Genomic DNA, 22,586 nt, shown 5'->3' with positions numbered 1-22,586 from the left:
CTGTCAAATTATCAGAAGCTTTGTAAACAGATGGGAATGTGAATGACACACTCGCGCGAAAATTAAATTATTTACCTCAAGTTACACGAAATAATATATGCTTACCTTTCAGCTGTTTCCTGTTGCATTGCACATAACAGATTTCTCTTGTCAAATAATATTATTATAATACCAGTTCTCTACGCTGAAATGGATATGGATATATTTGACCAAACGCAATACTGTATAGATAAAATTAAAAAAAAATATATACATAAATTCGGAGAGGAACCAAGTAATGGCATATTGAGCGTAGTACCCTCGAAATTGAAATTTAATTTTGATTTCGGAAATTTTAAAATTCAAGAGAAAACAGTAGAAATTACGAACTTTTTTGTTAAACCGTGCCCCATTCGATTTTTACCATTGGAAACTCATTATTTCAGGTTTAAAGATATCTATCAGGTGAATAAAAAGGATCGAAATTCTTTCTTTAATTTTTTATGTTTCATATGAAATTAAATCCTATATATTGTATAGAGAATATGGCTCAATCCTGGATCTGTTTTCAAAATGAATATTTTATTTATACCTGATGAAAATAGAGATTATAATGACACTTTAAAAATACTTTATTACAATGATCAAACAACGCAAATAAAAATCTACGCGGAAATGGCGACCAAATTTTCCTTTCCCACTATTGTGAATTTTGGACATGTACCACTTGGTCGAACGTAAGTTTCTTCCTCGGTCATTGTTTAATATATTACATGAATCTAATTATTCATTGTTAAAGGGTTTGCTACAAAATACCAATACATTCCCACGCAGAGAAAGATTTTTCTTTTACTATTATACCATTTAACGGAGGATCGTGTGTCGACGTTTATCCTCGCTGGGGTGGGGTATACCTATTTACTTATATGACATATAGGATGTCATAGAATAATAATTAAGGTTATAAAATTATGTTACTCATGTTCTAGGTCACATAAAATCAAAGCAGAATCCTGCAATAATTGCGATTATTTATAGGCCTCTTAGATATATAAGTATGAATTTTGAAATTCGAATATTCATATCTGATCTATGCAAAAGTCCACATATTATAAATTTTTATGCCTATACTCGACCAGGTCTTTTACGGTGAGAATACTTATAGACACAATTTCTTACTAAGAAAGTGTGAAATTTAAAATAATACAAATAAATATAATTTGAAAACATTACTGAATAATTAGAGAAAAATTGGAGACCATCGAAGCAAAAATGAAAAGCAAAATACAGCAGAAAAATATTAACAGAAGTTTTTGCAAAGGAGCAAAACCAATTTCCGTAAAGAAAAATAAACCGAAATATTTAAAAGAATCTACTATGAAATTCACAAGTTCCGAAAAACTTTTATTAAGACAATGTTATTTTCCCCTTTACACGTTGCACGCTGTCAATTGTATTTTAAATTTGAAAATTCGAAAATTATTTAACGAATATGAATTAAAAGGTTAGATTTTATATATATATATATATAGGCTTACATGTAAAACATATATAAGAAGTAAACTATTTGTTTGTCAGGACCGTTGGGTGTATTTTTATTTCAAACTATGGAGCAAAAAGCGCAAAAACTAAAAGAATTTTTGGTAAAAGTAGAAAATCGCTATCGAGAAAATGAACAAGTGAAATATCATCATAAGCCGAAAATAAATTATGGAACATCCAATGCTAGTAAAAATCAAATTGTTGAAATTAAAACACAGCAAGAACAAGCTTGGAATGACTATAACGATTTAATAATGACCTCAGAAAAATGTATCTTCGAACAAAAAAAGACTAAAGAGAGAAGACAAAGAATTTTAAGGGTTTCTCAAACTGTACACATATATCTTAATTACAAATTATTTACCTTAAGAAAAGAACTCTTTATAATAAACCTTTTTTCTCAGTATCCAAATTCAATCCCAACATCATCTCGGAAAGAAGACCCATTTTTTCACTATTACAAAATTCTTCCTTTTCTCCAAGTGGCTCGTAAAATTGTGTTAAGGAATCGATTAATAAAGGCACTTTCAAAATTGCAAAACATAACACCCGAATTAATTAGCAAATTTGAAGAACCATTTGTAAAAAATTATTCATTTACTTTGAAAGCTTGAGAAATAGAGCGTTATACGATTTATTGCAAGCCTTGACTGAAAGTTTAACATTGTTTTTTAAATTTATAATTTACTATAAAATGACCATTGCAAATATTTATTTCAAAGTTACGCGCATCATCATGTGATTTATATCTAGGTGGCACTGTTACAAATGCCGCCAAAACTTAGGAAAAAGCGTCTGCTCGTGGTTGAGATCTGACAGAGAAAATTTGCAAAAGTTGTGCATAACATTCTTAATGTAACTCAGTATTTTATGTATTAGATCTCAGATTTAAATATAAAAAATGTGTTTCAATTTGTGTACACATTTGCATTGAGTAATTTATACTTTTTCCAATAACACTGTACACATGGATTTTTGTTTAACTTTCAACTGTAATGGAAAAGTGAATCTTAATGATTGGGAATTAGATAAAAATGGTTTATTCTCACAAGGAGAAGTGGAGAAAGTTTTGTATCCACAAGATGAATGTCTCTCATCAGAAAAGAATATACAACTTTTTAACTACACTGTGCCTTCAACAACAGCATTGTTAGATCTAAAACATTTTAACAAATGCATGAAGTAAGAAGCATTTTTCTATGATTGCACGAATTGTTCTACTTTATTATAAAAATATTTCATTATACTTATTGATATCCCATTTATGTTTCAACAGTATGCAATTAAAAATACTCAGTAGGCATGAGACTCATAATCAAGTTTTAAGTTCGAAAACAGATGATATAGATTTTTATTATGTAAGATGTATAATATCAGAATTTATTCTATATATTCGAATATATCTAAATAGGTAAGATAATTTATTCTTTAAAGCTATTTTTGTTTGTTTGTTATATATACTAAGAATATAAATCTATAGTATTAAAGGGAATTATCAATCATTGCAAGTTATAAATGAAAATATTGAAGAAGAATTTAGTGAATTATTCATTATAATAAAACATTTCCTAGAAAGAATACATAATATTCCTGATACAACGTTTCATTATGCACCCTCTAAATTAGGCAATCAGGTTTGTAAACAAAAATAATATACACAATATTGTATTTAAATATAATGATATTTAATATCATAATTTTATGCTTCATATATTATAGTGTACACAACCAGAATATCATATGTATCATATGCACATTGAATTAAGGTGGTTCTTTATCTCATTAATGTATACAAAAGATATATATAGCCAGTATTCAATCGAAAACCATTTGGATGAATTTGAAAATGTTCAAGCAATGATTATTAATGATCTAATTTATATTTCATTAAAGATATTTGAGACGGTAAAAATATACTGTTTTTTATAAAATATTAGATTAAATATTTGAATACATCTTTTAGATCTGTGATTTCTTTGCAATACATTCTAGATGCCTTTGACACAAGTACAACAGAAAACTCCATATAATTGTACTTGTATTCGTGAATTATGGCTTATGCTTCAGATATTTATTGATAGTTTATCTGATAGAATGAAATCAAAGGTATTGTATATAGAATTTTTTATGGATGTTTTTATATTTATTTGTTTTTATATTGCTTGTTTTTATATTTATAGTCTTTTTGGGAGTATATTAATGAATGCATCAATAGATTATTGAACAGAAATGTATCTAGTAACAATAAAGACTTTCTAACACTTTGTAAAAATTCTGAGTTATTCTGCTTATGGATTGTTCATCATCTTTCACTTTTATATGGATATAATAGTGATGGAATATACTTAGGATCTAAATGTTCAAGGGTAATTATATTTTAATTTTTTTATTTTTCAAATCTCCATGTATTAAACAAAGTTAACTATTTATTTATTTTTTTAAAGATCAGGCCTAACTACGAGCAAGTAGAAAGAATTTTGAAAACATATATTTCTAAAGGTGGAAAAGATGGCGAACGAGATGAAATTGATGAAGAGTTATGCATTATGATACCTTTGTTAAATACTATTGTTACTAATTGGTGGCACCCTCAAGTTTCAATTATTTCTCTTCTTTGGGACTGCTTTCATAAAAGATTAGATGAACCATTTTTGTTACAAGTATCTGGCCCTTGGACATTGTCAGTTGAAAAGTATGTAAATACTTTATGTATTTATAACTTTTTTATCATAAATTTAAAGAATTCTTTGTTAGGAAAACTACTATGGATCTTCTTAAACAAGTAAAAGATAGAATTAGTAACACAGAATGTATTAAAGAATCAAGTTATGGAATGTTCTTACGTTTACTTGGTAAGTCTTGTTTCTATATGAATTAATTGAATTAATAAATATATTAATTTTATCGTAATTACGTGTTGTAGGATCCTTTTTACGTATAAATTATAATAACAACGATACAAAACATTGGAATCAAATTAAAGGTCGCATTTATTCCAAATTTTCTAAGGGTAAAGTTGAAGAATTTTCAGTAACTGGCTTATATAATTTTCTTTCATTATTCTTAACATTAGCTGTTACTGCTGATACTACAAATGTTGTAAGTTTCGAATACAATTATTGCTATCCTTTTCCAAAAGTTATGTTCGTGGAAATAGACAACAGATTTATAATTAACTTTTTACAGTGTTCAGTAATGTTAGATCTTTTACCGTTATCAAACGAATATAATAATGAGAATGGTAAAAAACATAATTTAATTTGGAAAGGAAAATTGGCTGTCCTTCTTTTATACAATGATCTTAAACTGAACTTGGCAAATATAGCATCTTTATATATAAATACGGTACAGTATAATAACTTGGTCTCAGTAGACTTAGTATTTTATGTTGTTTATTTTAATTGAATTTTTAGGTGAATATTATATGCTGTCGCAAAGATGATACATCTCGTATAATGATGAATAATTTCATTGATGTATTTAGTACGATTTTGTCATCCACCAATATTGGATTAGGAAAATATCTATTATTTAGTGGATGGATAGATCGATATTTATTAGAATGTTCAAATAAAATGGTAGGAACGTTAATGAAAGTGTTAATTAACGTTTTCGAAAGCTGCATTTACCTCGCTAATACTTCTAATACAGGTTTGTTATTTTTTCATCATATAAAAATTGTAATTTGTTATCTGTTTTTTAATTCATTTATGTGTAGGCGGTGTAGAACAGATGCTGGACGCTTTATGGTGTTATGTTGCAAGTAGAGTTAGGCAACTTGTATTTGATCCTGCTCTTACTAATGTACACTTTGAAGATATTTCAAAACTTGCTGTTTTATTTACTTTAGAAGCATTGAAAAATCCAACAACAGCAAAAAAGTATAAGCATTCAGCTACAACTTTATTTCAGCACTTTGCATCATCAGTAATTGTTAAAGACATAAGGTAATAGAATTGAACATTTATATTATAATCAAAATATATTATATAAAAATCTCATTTCAGAATTACAAGACATTATTTGACATTAATACTTAAACGAGACCAAGCAATTCAAGATCTGAAGAAAGAAATAAAAAATTTTGATACAATAATTATACAAGTTAGTGAATAAGATTATTAAATAATAAATTTGTTGAGTAATACAATTTTTGCATTATATTCGAATTTTAGGCATGGATAAAATGTTCCATCATTGGTCATGATACAAACAGGAATGAAATAAAAGTTTTACAAAATTATATATTACAATTGGAAGACATACAAAAGATTTTTGAAACATCTAATGATATTCAAGAATTTCAAAATAACGATGAGTCTATTTTAATGTTTATAATGCATTCAATGAAGAAAAGAAGCACCTTGAAAGTAATATGTTTATACAATTATTCATATGTATATTAGAATGCAATTCGAGATGCTCATTACTAATGTTTTTTAGACTGAACAGGAACGAATTCAGTACGATATAAAATGGAGATTGTATTTCAATCATTTAGAAAAATGGATTCTTTTACCTATTATGGAGGAAACTAAAGATTCAGAATTAGCTTTGTGGATATATAGGTGCATTGGAACACTAATTCTCTGTACTTCTATTATGTTATATTCTAAAGTAAATATATGCAGTTATTTTATGTAATTAATGAATGTGTGCATTATAGTAACTCAAATTGCTTTTTAGAATCAACCAAATAACATATTCAAAACATTACTAAATAAAACTATATTGTCAGTGGAACATAATTTTTTAAAAAATTTGGGAAAGAAGACGTTTTCTATGATACTTTTGGGTATAGAAACCCTTAATGTTAAAAGTGATATATCACTTCAAGTATTAATACGAGATCTTTTCGATCAGTACATGCCATTTTTAATAATACCAACTACTAATGCAAATACTTTTAAAGTATCTGACTCATTACTAAAATGCTTTAAAGATGCAAAGGCAGATTATATACGCTTGATATTTGAGATTTTGATGACGAATTTTTTTAATGTTTCGAATGACAATATGATGCATAAACATTTTTATTTAGTATGTATTATTATTTATATGTATTATTTTATTTTTTATATAATTATAGATCCATTACCATTTATTATGTCTTTAATACAGGTAATGACACTTTTACAAAATCTGCTTAAAGATGAAATAAATTATGCATGTCATATAGTAGAATCCATTATTGTAATTTGTACATCATATATTATTGGATGCTATGTAAAAGTTCATGACCATCATCCACATAAACAACAGACTATTGACTTTATAAATAATATTATTAGAAATAGATATTACAAAGAGAATAGTTCTTTACAGTAAGTATTGGTTTCCACTAATTTAATATTTGCTTCTAAACAATAATTTATAGAATTAAAAATTCCAGGGATAAGTTCTATAATATAATATCTAGTTCTGTTAAAAAGTCACTAATAATAAATCAGCACAATACTTTCGAACTTTTACGTTCGATTTTACCAATATCGACTGAAATGGTACAATTTTTATCACCAGAACTTGAATATACTTTAAATGATTTGGAAATCCATCGACGCCCAAATGCGGCATCTTTTAGGTAAGAAAACTATGAAAAATAACTGATTATGCAAACTATACACAAATTTTGATTCGCTTTCAGATATTGCTGGAATCAGCTTCGAAATCTTATGAAAAGCAATATGACAAATCACTAATAAGTTTAAAAAATTTATTAATAAATGTCTGAGAGTATCATAATGATACTTTCTTATTATGCTACGAATTAATTAGGTACATGTAAATTACACAAACGAATAATTGCATCTGTATACATAACTCTATGCAATTATACCTTATAAATTATATTTATTTAAAAAATAAGGCATAATTTTAAAATCATATATTGGAAAGAAAATTATTGTTATATAAAGATATACCGTTATTATTAAGCTATACGCAAGATATATAATATAGATGAATAATATAGAGTATACGCAATTAAAAAAGGAAATTATATTTTACGAAATATGTAGAAAAGAACACAATCACTATTTTTATTTTCGATGTGAGTGCCTTGAACGATGGTGTTTTATCGATGTAGTAGTTGTACTACCAGGAGGCGATCGTCATCCAATTAATTCAAGGCGAGATACAGCGTTACGTACAGCATTTCGCAAAGATTGTTCGACATTGCCAGTCAGTAACGATTCAAGTCTTTCAACGTAATTATCAATATTTTGTAATGTTGCGCCTTCGTTCGTACCTAATAATAGTAAAAAATACACAGTAATAGATGTATGGGAAAATAAACTCTATAGAGAAGATTATTATACAAATTCAACCTGGTAGAGGTACTGAAGCAAAACAACTTGCTAATTGTGAACGAAGAGAATCCAAATGACGCTGCAAAGCTTGATTAGTTGTGTGTTGTTGGTTTGTTTCCGATTCTAAACGATTTACAGCTGCATATAAACTGTCTACGTGTCGTTGCAGCACCGCATTCTGAGCTTCATAGTCTGATGTAGCTTTCCTTAATTGTCTTAACTCAGCTTCACATGCTACAAATAGAAAAGTTATGTAAATAAAATTTCTATGTACTTATAATACTTCTAAAACATCTACGACGATTTTAAGTTAATTATTTTATATATGAAGAGTAAATATCAAAATATTTATCATGTACCTTTATTATGATCTAAAAATTCCTCTGTAAAAATAGGTATATCAAAACCTGTGAAGTCATTATCTTTATCTTGTTGAATATCCTAATAAAAGATTAAATGTTAACATTGATATGGTAAATTGAGACACAATTGATAATTGAGACAACAATATCATACATTTTGCTCTGAATTTATATCAGTTCCATTTCTCTCCTTTTTATTTTCTTGTTGTTTTTCTGAAGATTGTTTTTCGCTGAATAATCGGTATGCTTCTGTCTGTTTATAATCACTAAACTCACGATTATATCGTTCTTTATCCTGCTCTGCTGCATCTAAATATTGCTGTTTTTGATCAGCAGGTAGAGTACTCCACTCTGAAGCAAGGAGTTTTGTGATTTCAGCAAATGATAGAGTAGGGTTTTCAGTCCTTACTTTTTCTCGTCGATCATTTAAAAATCTATTATAATTAAATATATTTTTCATTTTTATTATACATTTTTGAATACTGAAAGAATACTCAAAAAAACGATACCTGAAATAACCAGTTAAAGGTTGCTTAGGGGCAGTGGCATCTCTTGGAATTTTCTTCCTCTTTTTAGCTCTATTAGTTGTATTGGTAGTATTACTTGCAACAGCAGAGGCTGTATTATTTTTTTTAACTCCATTATCACATATTGAATCAGGTGTTTTATCTTCTCCACTTCCAGGTGATTTGTCTAACGAATAAATTGTTACAATTAAATAATAATATAAAGAAATATTCTTTTATTTTAAATGAATAGCTTATCAGTCTAAATATACTTGTATGTTCCTCAGTTTCTCCATTGTAAACAGGTTGTTCTGATCCACCATTACTTTCAGGCACATCATTAATTAATGCACTTTCACTCATTTTTTAATAATAAATGTTTTCACTTTGTTTTAATACGTTACTTATTTTAAACAAAACACATGACTGATTTTATTAAACTTAAAGTTATAATTTCATTAACACCTGTCAAGTTACATAAAATATACTATTATTTTATAGAAGACATAAATTTAATGATTATGAGATTATACTTACTATAATTAATATATTTTTAAAGGACGTAACTAAAGAATGTGTGTAATAACAGTTTATTAGGTTAAACGATGCAAATATTAGTATCTTTATAACAATGAAGTATGAAAAAAGCACTATAATAAATTTGGATCGGTATTACTCTGTTGTATATATTTTTTAAGAAGGAATTAATATTTTATGACAAAAACAGAATATTGATGAAAACACATAATCCTAAAACTTGGTTGGCATAAACACTAAAGCCAAATTTTCATGAAAACGATTCGAACGATACTAATTCAAAAGTCTAATTTTACCGCTGAATCAAAACACCAAATTTTTGTTTGAAAACGTGCCTTTAAGGAATGAACACATTTAATATTTTTAAGCAAAGTCTACCGGTTAGCGCAATGTTTGATAATTATTTGATTTTGCTATAATGTAATACTTACTGTTATACATTGCGTACGATCTAAGGAAATTAATAACGTGGATTAATAATATGGAAGTACATGATAACTCAATTATTCTTCAAACTAGTACCAGGTAAAGTATTATGTTAACATTTTTAAAGTATATAAAATTTTTTATTTTAGATAATAATGGGAAAATGATTTTTCTAGTAATGTTACAGTGGCAGATTCGGTATGGAAATTCATTAATAGTCCTATAATTGCAATATTTTCTGATTTAAAAAATGCAACTGCCAAACAAATGCTTTGTTCTTTATTGGAGTCAATAATTAAAAGTTCAGCTACACTGACAACAGTTTTAATTCCACCTTTCAGCAATGGAATGCAAAATGAAACGCTAAAATGTCAATATACTGGTATAACAATTATGACTAATAAATAATAATGAGGATACATTGACAAAACTCAGTGAAGTAACATACCTTTAATTATAGCATTTACCACCTGGTTGTTTGGTGTTATGTTTCACCTAGTTGGAAATCCTTTAAGTAATGAAGTTCTTAACAACAGCATAGAGATACAAGCTTGTATGCTTAGAATATTATCTAGACATCATATTACAATGTTTGAAACGATTAGTAATGAATATATAAACATTCTTCAAGGTATATATTAAAAATGGTATCATATATGCAACACCTAATAATATCATTAATTTCAGAAATATCAGAATTTTACAAAGTCAGTGGAGAAGAAGATAAAATTGTATTGAACAAATTTCATACAGAAAAAGATATTATAAAAAATTTGAATTTGCAAGCATTTCCTGTTACAATAAAATACTGTGATATACCACAAGTGCAAACATCTATAATTAAAGTAACACATTTTTATCTAATTTTCATTAATGTATTTTATATTGTTATAAAGGTTGTTATATTTTTTCAGATTATAGAAAGGACAGGGGTTTCTGTTTGGAATCATAAAATACTCTCTGAAAAAGTATTAAATATAATGATGATATCTGTTCCAAATGTGAAATTTATAGCATTAAATCTTTGCGTAAAATTAATGAAATTTTCATTACTTAGTAAACAGGCAAGTATATTGTATAATAAATTAAAATATGTTTATATATATATATATATATATATATATATATATACATATCAATAATTTGGAATTAAACATTTTAAGGAACATGAAAATTTGATACTCTATGTTATTGAGATTATTAAGTTACTTCCTACGTGGTTAAACTTATATGAAGTATCAGAGAATCAATTGAATAAATTTTTATGGACATCTATTGAACTTATTCAGTCTTTATCAGTATCTTCAAACAGCATTGAACTGTGCTTTCAAATCATTGATTTTACTGTTAATGAAATAAAATGTGAGTTAATTATGTATAAATATTTTTGGCTCTCTCTTTGTAATATGTTATAAATTAAAGATTCATGTTTAGGTCAAGATACTAATCTTAATGCTGTAGAAGAAATACAAAAAGCAGCGTGTAGCAAGATTCAGCAATATTTTATCATGAGACCAAGGATTTGTAGTCTTTCTGAAATAGAAAAATTTATTTCATATTTTGAATATTGTCCGGTTTGTAACAATTAAAATTATGTGATGGTATATTCAATGCATAAACTATTATAGTATTTTAATGCAAAAAAATCATTTCAGGATTTTATTATAATTTTTATTCACTGTGTACTTATTGATATCAAACACACAGTTACTGCAAACGCTTCAGTAAATAATATATGTAAATCATGGAATTTATTAAAAAAAGAGTTAATAACTGCAACACAAAAGGAAAGGTTTAAAACATCCATGTGTATCTTAAAAGCCTCACATATTTTACAATCATGGTTGAAAGAACTACAGTTAACAACAAATTTATATACACATGAATTAGATTATGTTTTGAAAGCATTATTAAAAAATCTAAATTCTGGGCTATATCAGCAAAAAGATATTATTTTCGAATGTCTAATATATATGATAGCACATAATGAATCAGATAAAGATTTAATTCAGAAAATACTAACATTACCATTTATAGAAAATATTGAAATTCCTGTGGATATACTCAATAATCATGCAAAAGAAATTGCTAAATCTCTTGATACTGATACAATGTTAAAATGTCTTGAAGCTTTATGTGAACATGGTACTGGAATGGAACGATTAAAGCTATTAAATACATGTATAGTAGGTCACCAAACTGAGATAGCAGCAGGAGCAGTATTGTAAGTAATTTATGTCTAAAATTATAAAAGTAATGAAATAAATATGTTAAACCATGTAAATATTGATAGGAATAGTGTATTACTTTTAAAGAGTGAAGAAGTACAATTGGAAAGTATTTCAAGATATGTTCTTCAACCTGCATTACATTCAAAAGAACAGAAAGTTCATGAAATGCTTGTAATTGCATTGAGTAAAATATGCTGTTATTTGTCAAAATGTGGAAGTTTTAAAAGGTAATTTGTTATTATATAATTTATTCGGTAATCAATGAAATGCTTGATGAAATATTTCTGTTCACAGAGGATCTGATAATACAACATGGATATTAAAGTGCAAATATTGTAATGATATATCTGAAAACAATATAAATTCTAATGCTTATATCTTGGAAGAATACGATCATCTTCTTCGTCCATATTTTAGTTTATTATCTTCAAATTTTGTTTCAGTACGTTTGAAAATCTCTGAAAATATTCTTTCTTTTTCAAATCACATTATGTCCTTTAACAATAACAAAGTAGCAAAAATGTGGTTTTTATATATAGAAGATGAAAATCCTGCAATCCGTTTCAATATTACTACAGCAATAAAAAGACTATTACTGAATAAAATAGGCATCGTGTCAAAATTTACTATGACTATTGAAGATGATGTACCTGTTTGTTTAGACGAATTTGTTGGATTACTTATAAATACCATAGTACGAGCGCTTATGAAAGCTTTAACAGATGCAAACCATGCGTTGCATGATACTTTACTTATTACTGCAAGAAATTGTGGATGGTATAGTAAATATTTAAAAATATCTATTTTATTTAATATATATAATTTCCTAACCATTTTTAATTTTAGTGTTCCATTGTTTATAATTGAAAGGCAAATTTTGAATATATTTTTAATTACTATATTGCACTCAACATCATCTTCAGCAGCAGTAGCTTTTGCAATTACCGCATATCATGATATTGCTAAATTCTTAAACGTTTCTCCAAAAGTTTTATACGTTAGATATAAAAAAGATTTTCTCAAGGTATATAAATTTTACTAAAATTAGAGGTATAAAATTATATTTTATCAGGCAATAGTATATTTTTCCATTTTAGCTCATAATACAATGTGCAGTTCATAACTTTATACATTATTCTTACAATATGGCTACATCTATACACCGTGTTGCAAAATGTATTGGATACGAAGGATCACGTCAGTTACTATGCAAAGACGGACATTATGCAGTTTGTTTTTTACTTCCTTTTATTATTGATGTGCCGAATACAAGAACTCTTTTGCATGACATAGCTGAATTAACCAGTATGGATGAGAAACAAATGTTAAAAGAATATTTTCCTGTATGTATATTAATAATGAAGTGTATTTATTTTGCTGTTGTTAGTTATTACTTTAATTTAAATATTTGTTTAGTACATTTGCAGTTATGCATTTCTGAATATGCCTCTTGCTACTGCTACGGAATGTTTAAGATTAGTTTCGAAAATTACGCAGACGAATCTATCACTTTTAACAAGACAATCATTTATGGTAATGTAAATAATACACAAATTGGACTAGATTATTAATACTCAATTTTAATAACTTCAATAAATATGATTAATAGGGCATATTTGAAGAACTAATATTAAACTTTCATGAGTCTCCTAAGAAAATAGTTGGATTATTAAAAATTATATCTGATTATGATAGTAATGCAGATAAAAATTACGTTACACATAAAGGAATTGTAAGTTCGTATCTTTAATTGTTTCTTTTTACAAGAAAGAGTCAAATATACATATGTAATATTTACAGGAATCTTATTTGAATTTACGTTTACATGGCATATTAGTTAATTTTGATATAAAGCTTGGATTAAAATCGGACGAACATACACAGCAGTCAGCACTTGCTTCATTAGCTGCACTAATGGAGTATATGGGTGCACAATATTTGACACCACTGAGGTATAAGATTTTGGCGACACTACGAACTTCGCTAGGATTTAAAAGACCAGGATTTAGACCTCTTGTTTGTGATGCATGGAATGCATTTATTCATAAGTATGTAATAAAAATCATTTTGTTTGCAAATAACGAATAATGAATTGTGTATTAATTTTTCAGTATAGCTATTAAAGAACTTGGTCCATTGTTACCGACGATATATGTTTCATTAATATCGTTATTAAATATGTATCGAGAAAAAATAATTACAATGCTAATGTTCCTGCTTATTAAATGTAATGAAGAATGCCCAGAACATATTGCAGAATTGTTTTTTATAGATGATATTGAAGTACCTGTTGAAATTTCAAGCATAATTAAAGCACGAATTTTACAAACTAGGTATATAAAATATATTTTTTTTTCCAAATATTAAATACTTAAATAGTTTACTATATTAACGTTTGTATAAATTTTAGGCCTAAAGGATTTGAAGAGAATTTAAAATTATGGCTTAAACGAATTACGCATGAAACGGACGAAGTAATAATCAGAGCTTTGATGTATTTACAAAAATTTTTAGCTGAAAATCGTAGTCAACTGAATGAAATGATTTTGAGTGAAACAAATATCCATCCATTGATTGTTGATGTGGGTTTGTTACTTAAAATAAAAAATATGTTAATGATATATAGTAACTATTATGATATAAATAATTTTTTAGTTATTATACACATTATTAATCGGATGTCAACATAAAGATGAATCTATCCGTCTATTATATGGCGAATGTTTAGGAGAATTAGGAGCTATTGAACCAAGTCTTCTCCCTCGTAGAATTATTTCTAGAGGTATACTGTGCATTAATTTGTTATTTATTTAGTTTTTATATTAATTTCTTTCACATTTTAGTTGACAGTAAATTTATTTCTGATATGAATGAAGAATTTGCTTGTGCTATACTTTTTGAGCATGTTCGGGCGTTTCAAATGCAGAAAAGTAGTCAGAGTATGGATTGTTTCTCACTTGCTATTCAAGTAAGTAATACATTATCTTATGACCCTCTCTATGACAGATACATTTGTATTTTACAAATGTAAATAATTTTAGGAAATTTTAAGAACATATGATATTTCGCCCCAAGGGAAAAACAGCGAACTATGGAATAGTTTACCGGTGACTATGAAACAGATCATTACCCCATTTTTAACTTCACATTACAAGATTGCAACTATCAGCGATGACAAAACGTTTCCTCATCCTATTTATGGGTAAATATTTAATAAAAAAAGGGCTATAATATTGAATTATTATTCATTATATTCAATTAACTTATTTTTCAAACAGTTCTGAAGCCGGTTCATCTGTAGAAAACTGGGCATATAATTGGTTTTGTAATATGTTTAGTAATATCCACGATGAATCTCTTAATAATGTATTACGTGCATGTAAATTAGCGCTCAAGCGTGATATAAAAATATTAACATTTTGTTTACCCCATGTTGTTGGTAAGCATTTTTGTTAATATTATTTTCGCAGTATGAGTCATTAACTATAATTTAAACATATATTATATTTTACTGATCAGCGTATATAATAACAAATAGTACTATACAAGAGCACGCAAAAATACGAGAAGAAATATTAACAATTATCGATGTTAGAAAAAAACCTACACTTGATCCTGAACTATCACGTCATAGACCTCTTAGACATGGACATAGAATAAAAGCAGATGATGCCAGAATTTCCGAAGAAACTAGGCGTACACGTTGTGCACAGGTATGTATATAAAACATGATATTTTTACTGCTCAATTAATAATCTTTTTTATAATTTTCGAATAGATCATATTTTCAGTATTAGATCATTTGCAAAGATGGCTTTGGGAACAACGATTGGTTCGAAATCACAAGTATGAAGCTTTAAAGAGTGAGTCCTTTATATTTAAATTGTTAACAATAAAATATAATAATTATTAATGAATATGTATTTTATTGTTGAATCTAGACTTTTGTGAAACATTAAATGCATTAGTAGTGGCGGAAGGATGTTATCAATTTCAAGAATATCATAGAGCACTAATGTATTTAGAACAACATATGGCTTCTTCTAATAAAGGATTATCAGAAGCATTAGAGGGTGGATTACTTGCTGTAAGTATCAATATAGGGTTAAAAATAGTCCGTTTATTAGCTATATCTTCTTTTTTGTGTATATGTAGAAAATATATGCACAACTGGATGAACCAGATGGTATATCTGGCATATTAGCTACACAGGACCATACTCCTACAGTTCAACAACTAGTTTTAGCTCATGAAGTCAATGGGCAACTTCAGGTATAATAAAATTTATTTATTTAAATATTAATATATATTCATATATTCGAAATGTTCATCAAATATATAGGATGCTGCTACCTGTTATGAGAGATTGGCACAGAAAAAAACTTTGAAGCATACATATTTACAAGGAATGATCCAGTGTTATCTTGGTCTCGATCAACCTTTTACAGCAAAACATATCACTGAAGGAGTCTTAAGTAACAGATCAGAATTAGAGCCATTAATGATAGAACACGAGCCGTTTTGGAGATTAGCTCATTTCATAAGATTTGATGACACTTCCCAAAAAAATATAAAACATGTACTACTTGAAGATCTTAAGAAAGGTATTAAACCGGATTTATCATCCTTAAAAAAAAATCTAGTATCATTGTTAGAAGATGCGTCACGGCCAGGGGCTTATCAACAAAGTTATTCTTACATTATGAAGTAAGATTAATATTTAAAACTATATGTCATGCTAAAAAATGGTTTATTGTATCTTACTTATTGTCTTACTGAACTAATTATTTTTTACTGTACTTATTATGATGGACAGGTTACATATATTAAATGAATTTGATAAAGCAGTTGCTACTATGCTGACTGATATAGGAAAATTACCAATGATATTCGAAGAATGGGAAAAACGTGGTCAACTTGTCCGCGCTTCACGAGGAGTAGAATTTGTGTTGAGTATGCGTAGAGCTACACTAGATTTGGCTCTTCAATTACAGAGAGGAGTTGAAAACAAAGAAAATTCTGTATTAAAACAAGAAATTGGCAAGATTTGGCTTAAGAGTGCAAAGATTGCGAGAAAGTAAGTGCTATTATTTATAACTACATATATAATATTTATCATCTTGCTTTGTTACTCATTTCTTTCAGGAGTGGATTACATCAACAAGCATATATGTATATTTTGTCTGCTAGTGATTCTTGTCCTCCACAACAACTTTATATAGAACAAGCACAATTATATTGGCAAAAGGGCTGTCAAGAAGATGCTTTTATAACCCTAAAGCGTTGTTTCTCCAGTTGTTTTCGTCCAGCTATACACTACAAAAATTTACCAGCAGGAGAATCTTTAGAAGAAAGGAAACAATGTGCAAAGGTTTGTTTATACAAAAGAAGTATAGTGCAATATTAAGGTGGGATTTCCTATGTGCGTCCAATCAACGCACGCATCTGTATCTGAAGACGTAATCTTAAACTCTCAACAAAGAAGCATGCTTTTGTGTTTGTAGCGATATCGTGTGATTCGCGTTTCGGACTATGTCTGATGCAACCGCGCGCGTTGTACGCACATAGGAAATTCCACCCTTAGCCAATAATACCAATATTTATTTATTGTATAGGCAAAACTTTTATATGCGAAATATAATGATGAAACAGTTAATGTAGATACTGATGCTAATATTATAAATTACAAAGAAGCTATTGAAGTTTGGAGAGAATGGGAAAAAAGTTTACTGTTTTGTGCACAGTACTATGAGTCTGTTATAGATAGAATGTCTGATGAAGAGAAAGATTCAAGGGGACGGTAAGTACAAAACAATACACTATTTCTAATGGGTAAGAAAATTAACAATATGTTTAGAGATTTACAAGTGCATACCATGAATTACTATGGGAAGTCACTTCAATATGGTTGCAAGTACATTCATCAATCTATGCCAAGAATGTTGACTATATGGTTGGATTTCGCTTCGCGCGCAACATCACGATCTGACAGTCTTAATGATGGGGAACAAGAAAAATTTCGACGAGACGCATTATTAAAAATGTCAAAAATTATGGGTGGGTATAATAATTCCAATTATTGAATTAAAATAAAATTAAATGATGATTTCTTTCCTATGGTATAGAAGTGTATCATGAAAGACTACCAATATTCATGTGGCTAACTGCATTTAGCCAACTTGTATCACGAATATGTCATCCTTCCCATGAGGTGCAAAAGACTATCTGTGCCATATTAGTAAAACTAATTCATGCTTATCCCCAACATAGTTTATGGATGATGGCATCAGTTATTAATGTAAGTTTTTTATCTATTAATAATTAAAGAAAATTTTAATAATATAATATTATATAATATAATATATAATATTTTAATAATAATAATATTCTTTACAGTCTTCATATCCTGCACGGCAAAGACGTTGCCGAGAAATTCTTAGTCATCCTAAACTTAAAACGCCAGAAATGACCAAACTTATTGCAGATTTTCATAAATTATGGGAGCGATTAATTGAATTATCAAATAAAACAATACCAGAAGTAAGTTAAAATACTAATTTATATAAACTTTTATACATTTATGATTCTTTAATAGGGTGTTATGAATACTACGGTAAATCTCTTGTCACGGAATCTTCCCCGTTTACTTTCAAGCAAGGAATTTAGTCCAATAATGATACCAACGACCAAATTTAGGCAACTGCATCTGCCGTCTAAGGGCATGTCGTTAGAAAATTATAATGCATTTTCTTCGTATGTATGACATTCTTTTTATACCACTGTATATCATAAAAAGTTTATGATCTTTTATAAATTTTAGAAATTGGATTCATATATCCGGAATAGAAGATAATGTAGCTGTTATGCCATCTCTTCAAAGACCGCGGCGTATTACATTAATAGGGTCGGATGGTAAAGATTATCTATTTATGTGTAAGCCAAAAGATGATTTACGAAGAGACTTCAGATTAATGGAATTCAACGATATTGTAAATAAATATCTTCAAAATGATCCAGAATCTCGACAAAGAAGATTGTATATTCGGACATACGTAAATACATAATAACTTTAAATGTACTGTTAGAAACTTAAATTTTAATTACAGAGTTTAAATTAATTGTAAGTTTAAATTACAGAGCGTTGTACCTCTGAATGAAGAATGCGGTTTAGTAGAATGGGTACCAAATTTAGTTGGGTTTAGACCCATTATTATAAGTTTGTATAAAGAAAGAGGTATTGCAATTTCGAATAGAGAACTTAGAAGCATATTATGCTGTAAGTGGAAATTTGTAAAAAAAAATTGTTGATAAGTACAAAAGTTCTTACTTGAACATTGCATTGTAGCGTTAAAAGATCCATTGGAGAAGAAAAAGAAGGTATTTCTACAACAACTTCTTCCGCGTCATCCATCAGTACTCGGAGATTGGTTTCGTCTTACATTCCCTGATCCATATGGGTGGTGCGTTTCACAATTATTTCTGTAAATAAAGTAAACATATATTATTTAAACGTAAAAAAATAATAAATATATATGTATAATAGGTATGAAGCACGTACTGCCTATATTAGAACTACAGCAGTAATGTCTATGGTGGGATATATTCTTGGCCTTGGAGATCGTCATGGAGAAAATATATTATTTGATTCTAAATGTGGAGATTGTGTACACGTAGATTTTAATTGTTTGTTTAATAGGGTATGTAAAAGATTTATTCATAAATTAAAACCACAATACAATTTAAATGCTTCACATTTATTCTTTGTTTTAATATCTAGTAAGATAAAACATGACTAGTTTACATAAGTATTGTAATAATTCAAAAATATTTCAATTATCAGGGAGAATTGTTTGAGTGGCCAGAACGTGTACCATTTCGTTTAACCCATAATATGGTAGATGCTATGGGACCATTAAAAATTGAGGGACCGTTTAGGCGCGCTTGTGAAATAACTATGAGGGTTCTCCGACAACAAAGTAGCACATTATTAAGTGTATTAACACCATTTGTATATGATCCACTTGTAAGCTGGAATAAGAATCATATTAGTGAAGGTGGTGAGAAAACAAATGAAAAAGTAAGCCATAATATAATATATTAATAATGCAATAAATTGTTAATATAAATGGAACATAAAATATAAAATTAAAATTTTAGGCTGTGGAACATATAAAAAATATAGAACAACGACTCAAAGGTTTAATTCGATATCATGGAAAGAAATTAGAGAACATTGCTTTAAATCTTAGTGTTGAAGGACAAACTAATCAGTTGATTTTAGAAGCAACTAATGTAGATAATCTTTGTCAAATGTATTTTGGATGGGGCGCATACATGTAAAGAATATTATGATTTATTAAGTATTCAATAATTTAATGTTTATACATCAACTGATTATTAGTAAATTGAAACTATACAAACCAGTTCCTAGACTAAGATTCTGAATTGAAGCTCTGAAGCATCATAAAATATGAAAATGCAGTACTGAGTATCTGTAAATATATGTAAACTGTCAAATAATTGTTATTATCTGGGTAATATTATGCTAACGAAAATTTTACATATTTTTTTTTAGATAAATATGTGATGAAACTTTTACCGCTGTAAAATTTTCCAAATGCATTATGTATAATTTTCCTGCTGTAATATAACTAGGTCTTTGAGAACGCACAATGATCATACACAGTTCATCTTTAACAAAAGTTGCTAATTGAGACCATTGTATGGAATATACAGCTGTGCTTATACTGAAACTCTTTTACATTTAAAATTAAGTACATCTATTCTTATACATATGCAATTATATAATATCATCCACCTCTCGTATTAACATGTCTCCAGGAAAACAGAAAAGTAATAATTGAAAGAATGCCACGATTAAATGAGAAGCAAACTTAATCATTTTAGACTGTTCCATTAACGTCTGTAATGCAAAAATATGTATTAAATAACATATAATAAGTTGCTTATGATTTATTACAATTTTTAAATCTATAAATATGCGTACTGCAGAAACCTGAAATCCGACGAAACAAATTAGGAGACTACTGATCATTGCTTGTAAAAAGAGTATTAGATGGAAATTTTTTTCCATATTGTCGCAAAACCTGAATTATATTAAAGTGAATAAGAAATAATAAAATTTTTGGAAGCACATGAAATCTATTTACCAAAGCACTACTTGATGATGTTTGATTACATGTATTATTTGAATTTTGATTTCGTATAAATTTGCGTTTATGTGTTCTGAATTAGTCTTTAAACTAGTTATCTGCAATAATTGGATTATTTTAAAATAAATAACATTACAATTATATACATATATATAGTAGAATACAATACATACACGATAGATGTATGAATCAAGTTGTTTTACATTTTTTCTAAGTACCGCAAAATGTCCGCATGTATGAAGTAGAGCAGTTGCAATTAGGCCATCAGTTGCAAGCATGACTAAACAACAAATACTCGTTGCCAATATTTGAGACGCATATGCAATCTATATATGAAATTATATTTATAAACTAGTAACTACAATTAAATCATGTCTGTAATGCAAGTGAAATGTAATGGTACCTCATACAAGGGAAATTTATAAAAAGCCACAGGATATGATGCAGCAAATGGAAAGTTCATAGTAAAATTATCTGAATCTTCATGCTTTGTAATTAATATTTCGATAATAGGTAAACTAAAGAAAAATAATAAGGCATTACACATAGAAATGAGATATCCTTTGGTAATGGTTTTAGCATATCTGAAAGAATATATATTATTTATATGGAAAATACATTTATAAAACAAGTAATTTAGTTTTATATATTAATAATTATATACAATGCATATTTTTGTAAGTATTCAAAAACATTAGCTTCAATTATTTTCCAGTAATCTGTTAACATGAATTCAATAAAAAGCTCTAAATTCTTTCTATTGAACATCCAAATTGCTGATTTTAACATAGCAAGCGAAATTGTTAGTAAAGTTGAGCTATGAACAATAAAAAGAAGGATCTAATAAATATTTTATTTATAAGAAATGTTGATTACTTCATTTTTAGAAATATGCAAACCCTATTTCCATAACAATGTTTAAGTCATTCCAATTTGTACAAATCATTGTTATTTGTGGTATAATAATAAGCATAATACAACTAATACATATAACATATCTCACAGTACTTATTGGATAAAGTCCAACAAATTTAAGAACTAGTTGATTTATGAAAACATAATTTCTAATATTCATTGTATTTGGCTATCTATTCAGACATTTGATTTATAATAATAAACACATTTTAAATAAATGACATTATTTGCACATTTAAAAACTATGTTTCCACACAATTTAGATTTTATCCATGTTTAGGACTCATTCCGTCATTACTGGACAACTACTTTTAAACAGCGAAACATTGTAAGTTTAACACGTTTAATTGTTGCCCTAAATTATTAAGAGCATAATGACATATTTGCTTTGTGGAGTACTTTTTGCTAAAACGTATAAAAGAAAGTATATAGCCATACGGGAACGGTCATTTAATGAATATGTCTAGTTTCCTTTGAAGCTATATACTTGGATCATACATTATTTGCACATCTTTACCATAGAATATTAAGTATAATGACAAGAAGGAGGAACTTTAAAAAGAAAGCTATATTTTACTGTAGTATTCTATGAGGGAAAATTGTCCCT

At 27.8% G+C, this 22,586-nt stretch overlaps 4 protein-coding genes and 1 pseudogene across 6 annotated transcripts; 3 read left to right on the top strand and 2 right to left on the bottom strand.

Annotated features, from left to right (window-relative positions):
• Positions 1-30: 30 nt before the first annotated feature.
• On the top strand, positions 31-2,106 carry LOC139992848 (cilia- and flagella-associated protein 221-like). Of its 2 annotated transcripts, none has more exons than XM_072014097.1 (5): positions 31-444; positions 520-716; positions 779-882; positions 969-1,128; positions 1,558-2,106. In XM_072014097.1, exons 1-5 carry the CDS (start codon positions 190-192, stop codon positions 1,652-1,654), a joined length of 813 nt encoding a protein of 270 aa, XP_071870198.1. In that variant the 5' UTR covers positions 31-189; the 3' UTR covers positions 1,655-2,106. The 2 variants fall into 2 exon arrangements, with proteins under 2 accessions (XP_071870198.1, XP_071870197.1); XM_072014096.1 differs by having other exon boundaries at positions 1,224-2,106.
• A 209-nt stretch (positions 2,107-2,315) lies between these two features.
• Positions 2,316-8,178, top strand: LOC139992839 (protein MMS22-like). Its single transcript, XM_072014080.1, has 19 exons — positions 2,316-2,703; positions 2,798-2,932; positions 3,002-3,155; positions 3,241-3,426; positions 3,514-3,627; positions 3,702-3,887; positions 3,966-4,213; positions 4,276-4,373; positions 4,445-4,620; positions 4,708-4,866; positions 4,935-5,172; positions 5,240-5,468; positions 5,529-5,625; positions 5,697-5,891; positions 5,965-6,138; positions 6,208-6,561; positions 6,643-6,845; positions 6,914-7,102; positions 7,166-8,178. Exons 1-19 carry the CDS (start codon positions 2,489-2,491, stop codon positions 7,218-7,220), a joined length of 3,405 nt encoding a protein of 1,134 aa, XP_071870181.1. The 5' UTR covers positions 2,316-2,488; the 3' UTR covers positions 7,221-8,178.
• Hmg-2 (High mobility group protein 2) lies at positions 6,642-19,356 on the bottom strand. 2 transcript variants are annotated; one of them, XM_072014093.1, is made up of 7 exons: positions 9,235-9,484; positions 8,970-9,162; positions 8,701-8,884; positions 8,346-8,625; positions 8,189-8,270; positions 7,848-8,063; positions 6,642-7,768 (listed from the first exon to the last, which is right to left on the bottom strand). In XM_072014093.1, exons 2-7 carry the CDS (start codon positions 9,058-9,060, stop codon positions 7,632-7,634), a joined length of 990 nt encoding a protein of 329 aa, XP_071870194.1. In that variant the 5' UTR covers positions 9,061-9,162; positions 9,235-9,484; the 3' UTR covers positions 6,642-7,631. The 2 variants fall into 2 exon arrangements, with proteins under 2 accessions (XP_071870194.1, XP_071870195.1); XM_072014094.1 differs by lacking the exons at positions 8,970-9,162; positions 9,235-9,484 and adding an exon at positions 19,219-19,356.
• LOC139992835 (serine/threonine-protein kinase atr) lies at positions 9,548-21,930 on the top strand. The gene is made up of 39 exons (XM_072014060.1): positions 9,548-9,759; positions 9,837-10,042; positions 10,121-10,291; positions 10,348-10,505; positions 10,575-10,724; positions 10,824-11,022; positions 11,095-11,234; positions 11,316-11,884; positions 11,954-12,118; positions 12,186-12,668; positions 12,738-12,915; positions 12,989-13,234; positions 13,308-13,424; positions 13,501-13,623; positions 13,692-13,939; positions 14,003-14,224; positions 14,302-14,473; positions 14,547-14,673; positions 14,735-14,859; positions 14,933-15,093; positions 15,170-15,330; positions 15,411-15,604; positions 15,670-15,754; positions 15,833-15,978; positions 16,047-16,163; positions 16,234-16,598; positions 16,708-16,968; positions 17,037-17,262; positions 17,507-17,691; positions 17,749-17,948; positions 18,017-18,189; positions 18,288-18,431; positions 18,487-18,644; positions 18,712-18,943; positions 19,029-19,167; positions 19,237-19,351; positions 19,435-19,588; positions 19,732-19,968; positions 20,049-21,930. The coding sequence occupies exons 1-39, from the start codon at positions 9,716-9,718 to the stop codon at positions 20,229-20,231; spliced, it is 7,479 nt and encodes a 2,492-aa protein (XP_071870161.1). The 5' UTR covers positions 9,548-9,715; the 3' UTR covers positions 20,232-21,930.
• LOC139992849 (odorant receptor 13a-like) lies at positions 19,450-22,505 on the bottom strand (annotated as a pseudogene).
• Between the last annotated feature and the right edge of the window lie 81 nt (positions 22,506-22,586).

The sequence above is a fragment of the Bombus fervidus genome, chromosome 12 (genome assembly GCF_041682495.2).
Source record: "Bombus fervidus isolate BK054 chromosome 12, iyBomFerv1, whole genome shotgun sequence".
In the NCBI taxonomy this organism is placed as follows: Eukaryota; Metazoa; Arthropoda; class Insecta; order Hymenoptera; family Apidae; genus Bombus; species Bombus fervidus.
The sequence above is the reverse complement of the archived record's forward strand: the minus strand, read 5'-3'. Positions and strand labels throughout refer to the sequence as shown.

Bases quoted from the DNA above. Each gene is read 5' to 3' on its own strand.
- LOC139992848 (XM_072014096.1), top strand. From the start codon at position 190: ATGGATATGGATATATTTGACCAAACGCAATACTGTATAGATAAAATT. The intron at 445-519 runs GTGAATAAAAAG...TATATTGTATAG, and splicing joins GGTTTAAAGATATCTATCAG to AGAATATGGCTCAATCCTGG. The intron at 883-968 runs GTGGGGTATACC...CTCATGTTCTAG, and splicing joins CGACGTTTATCCTCGCTGGG to GTCACATAAAATCAAAGCAG.
- LOC139992835 (XM_072014060.1), top strand. From the start codon at position 9,716: ATGGAAGTACATGATAACTCAATTATTCTTCAAACTAGTACCAG. The intron at 13,425-13,500 runs GTAATGTAAATA...TATGATTAATAG, and splicing joins TAACAAGACAATCATTTATG to GGCATATTTGAAGAACTAAT. The intron at 14,474-14,546 runs GTGGGTTTGTTA...ATAATTTTTTAG, and splicing joins TCCATCCATTGATTGTTGAT to TTATTATACACATTATTAAT.
- Hmg-2 (XM_072014093.1), bottom strand. From the start codon at position 9,060: ATGAGTGAAAGTGCATTAATTAATGATGTGCCTGAAAGTAATGGTGGA. The intron at 8,626-8,700 runs GTATCGTTTTTT...TAATTATAATAG, and splicing joins CCTTTAACTGGTTATTTCAG to ATTTTTAAATGATCGACGAG. The intron at 8,271-8,345 runs GTATGATATTGT...ATCTTTTATTAG, and splicing joins ATATAAATTCAGAGCAAAAT to GATATTCAACAAGATAAAGA.
- LOC139992839 (XM_072014080.1), top strand. From the start codon at position 2,489: ATGGATTTTTGTTTAACTTTCAACTGTAATGGAAAAGTGAATCTTAAT. The intron at 3,156-3,240 runs GTTTGTAAACAA...CATATATTATAG, and splicing joins CCTCTAAATTAGGCAATCAG to TGTACACAACCAGAATATCA. The intron at 7,103-7,165 runs GTAAGAAAACTA...ATTCGCTTTCAG, and splicing joins CCAAATGCGGCATCTTTTAG to ATATTGCTGGAATCAGCTTC.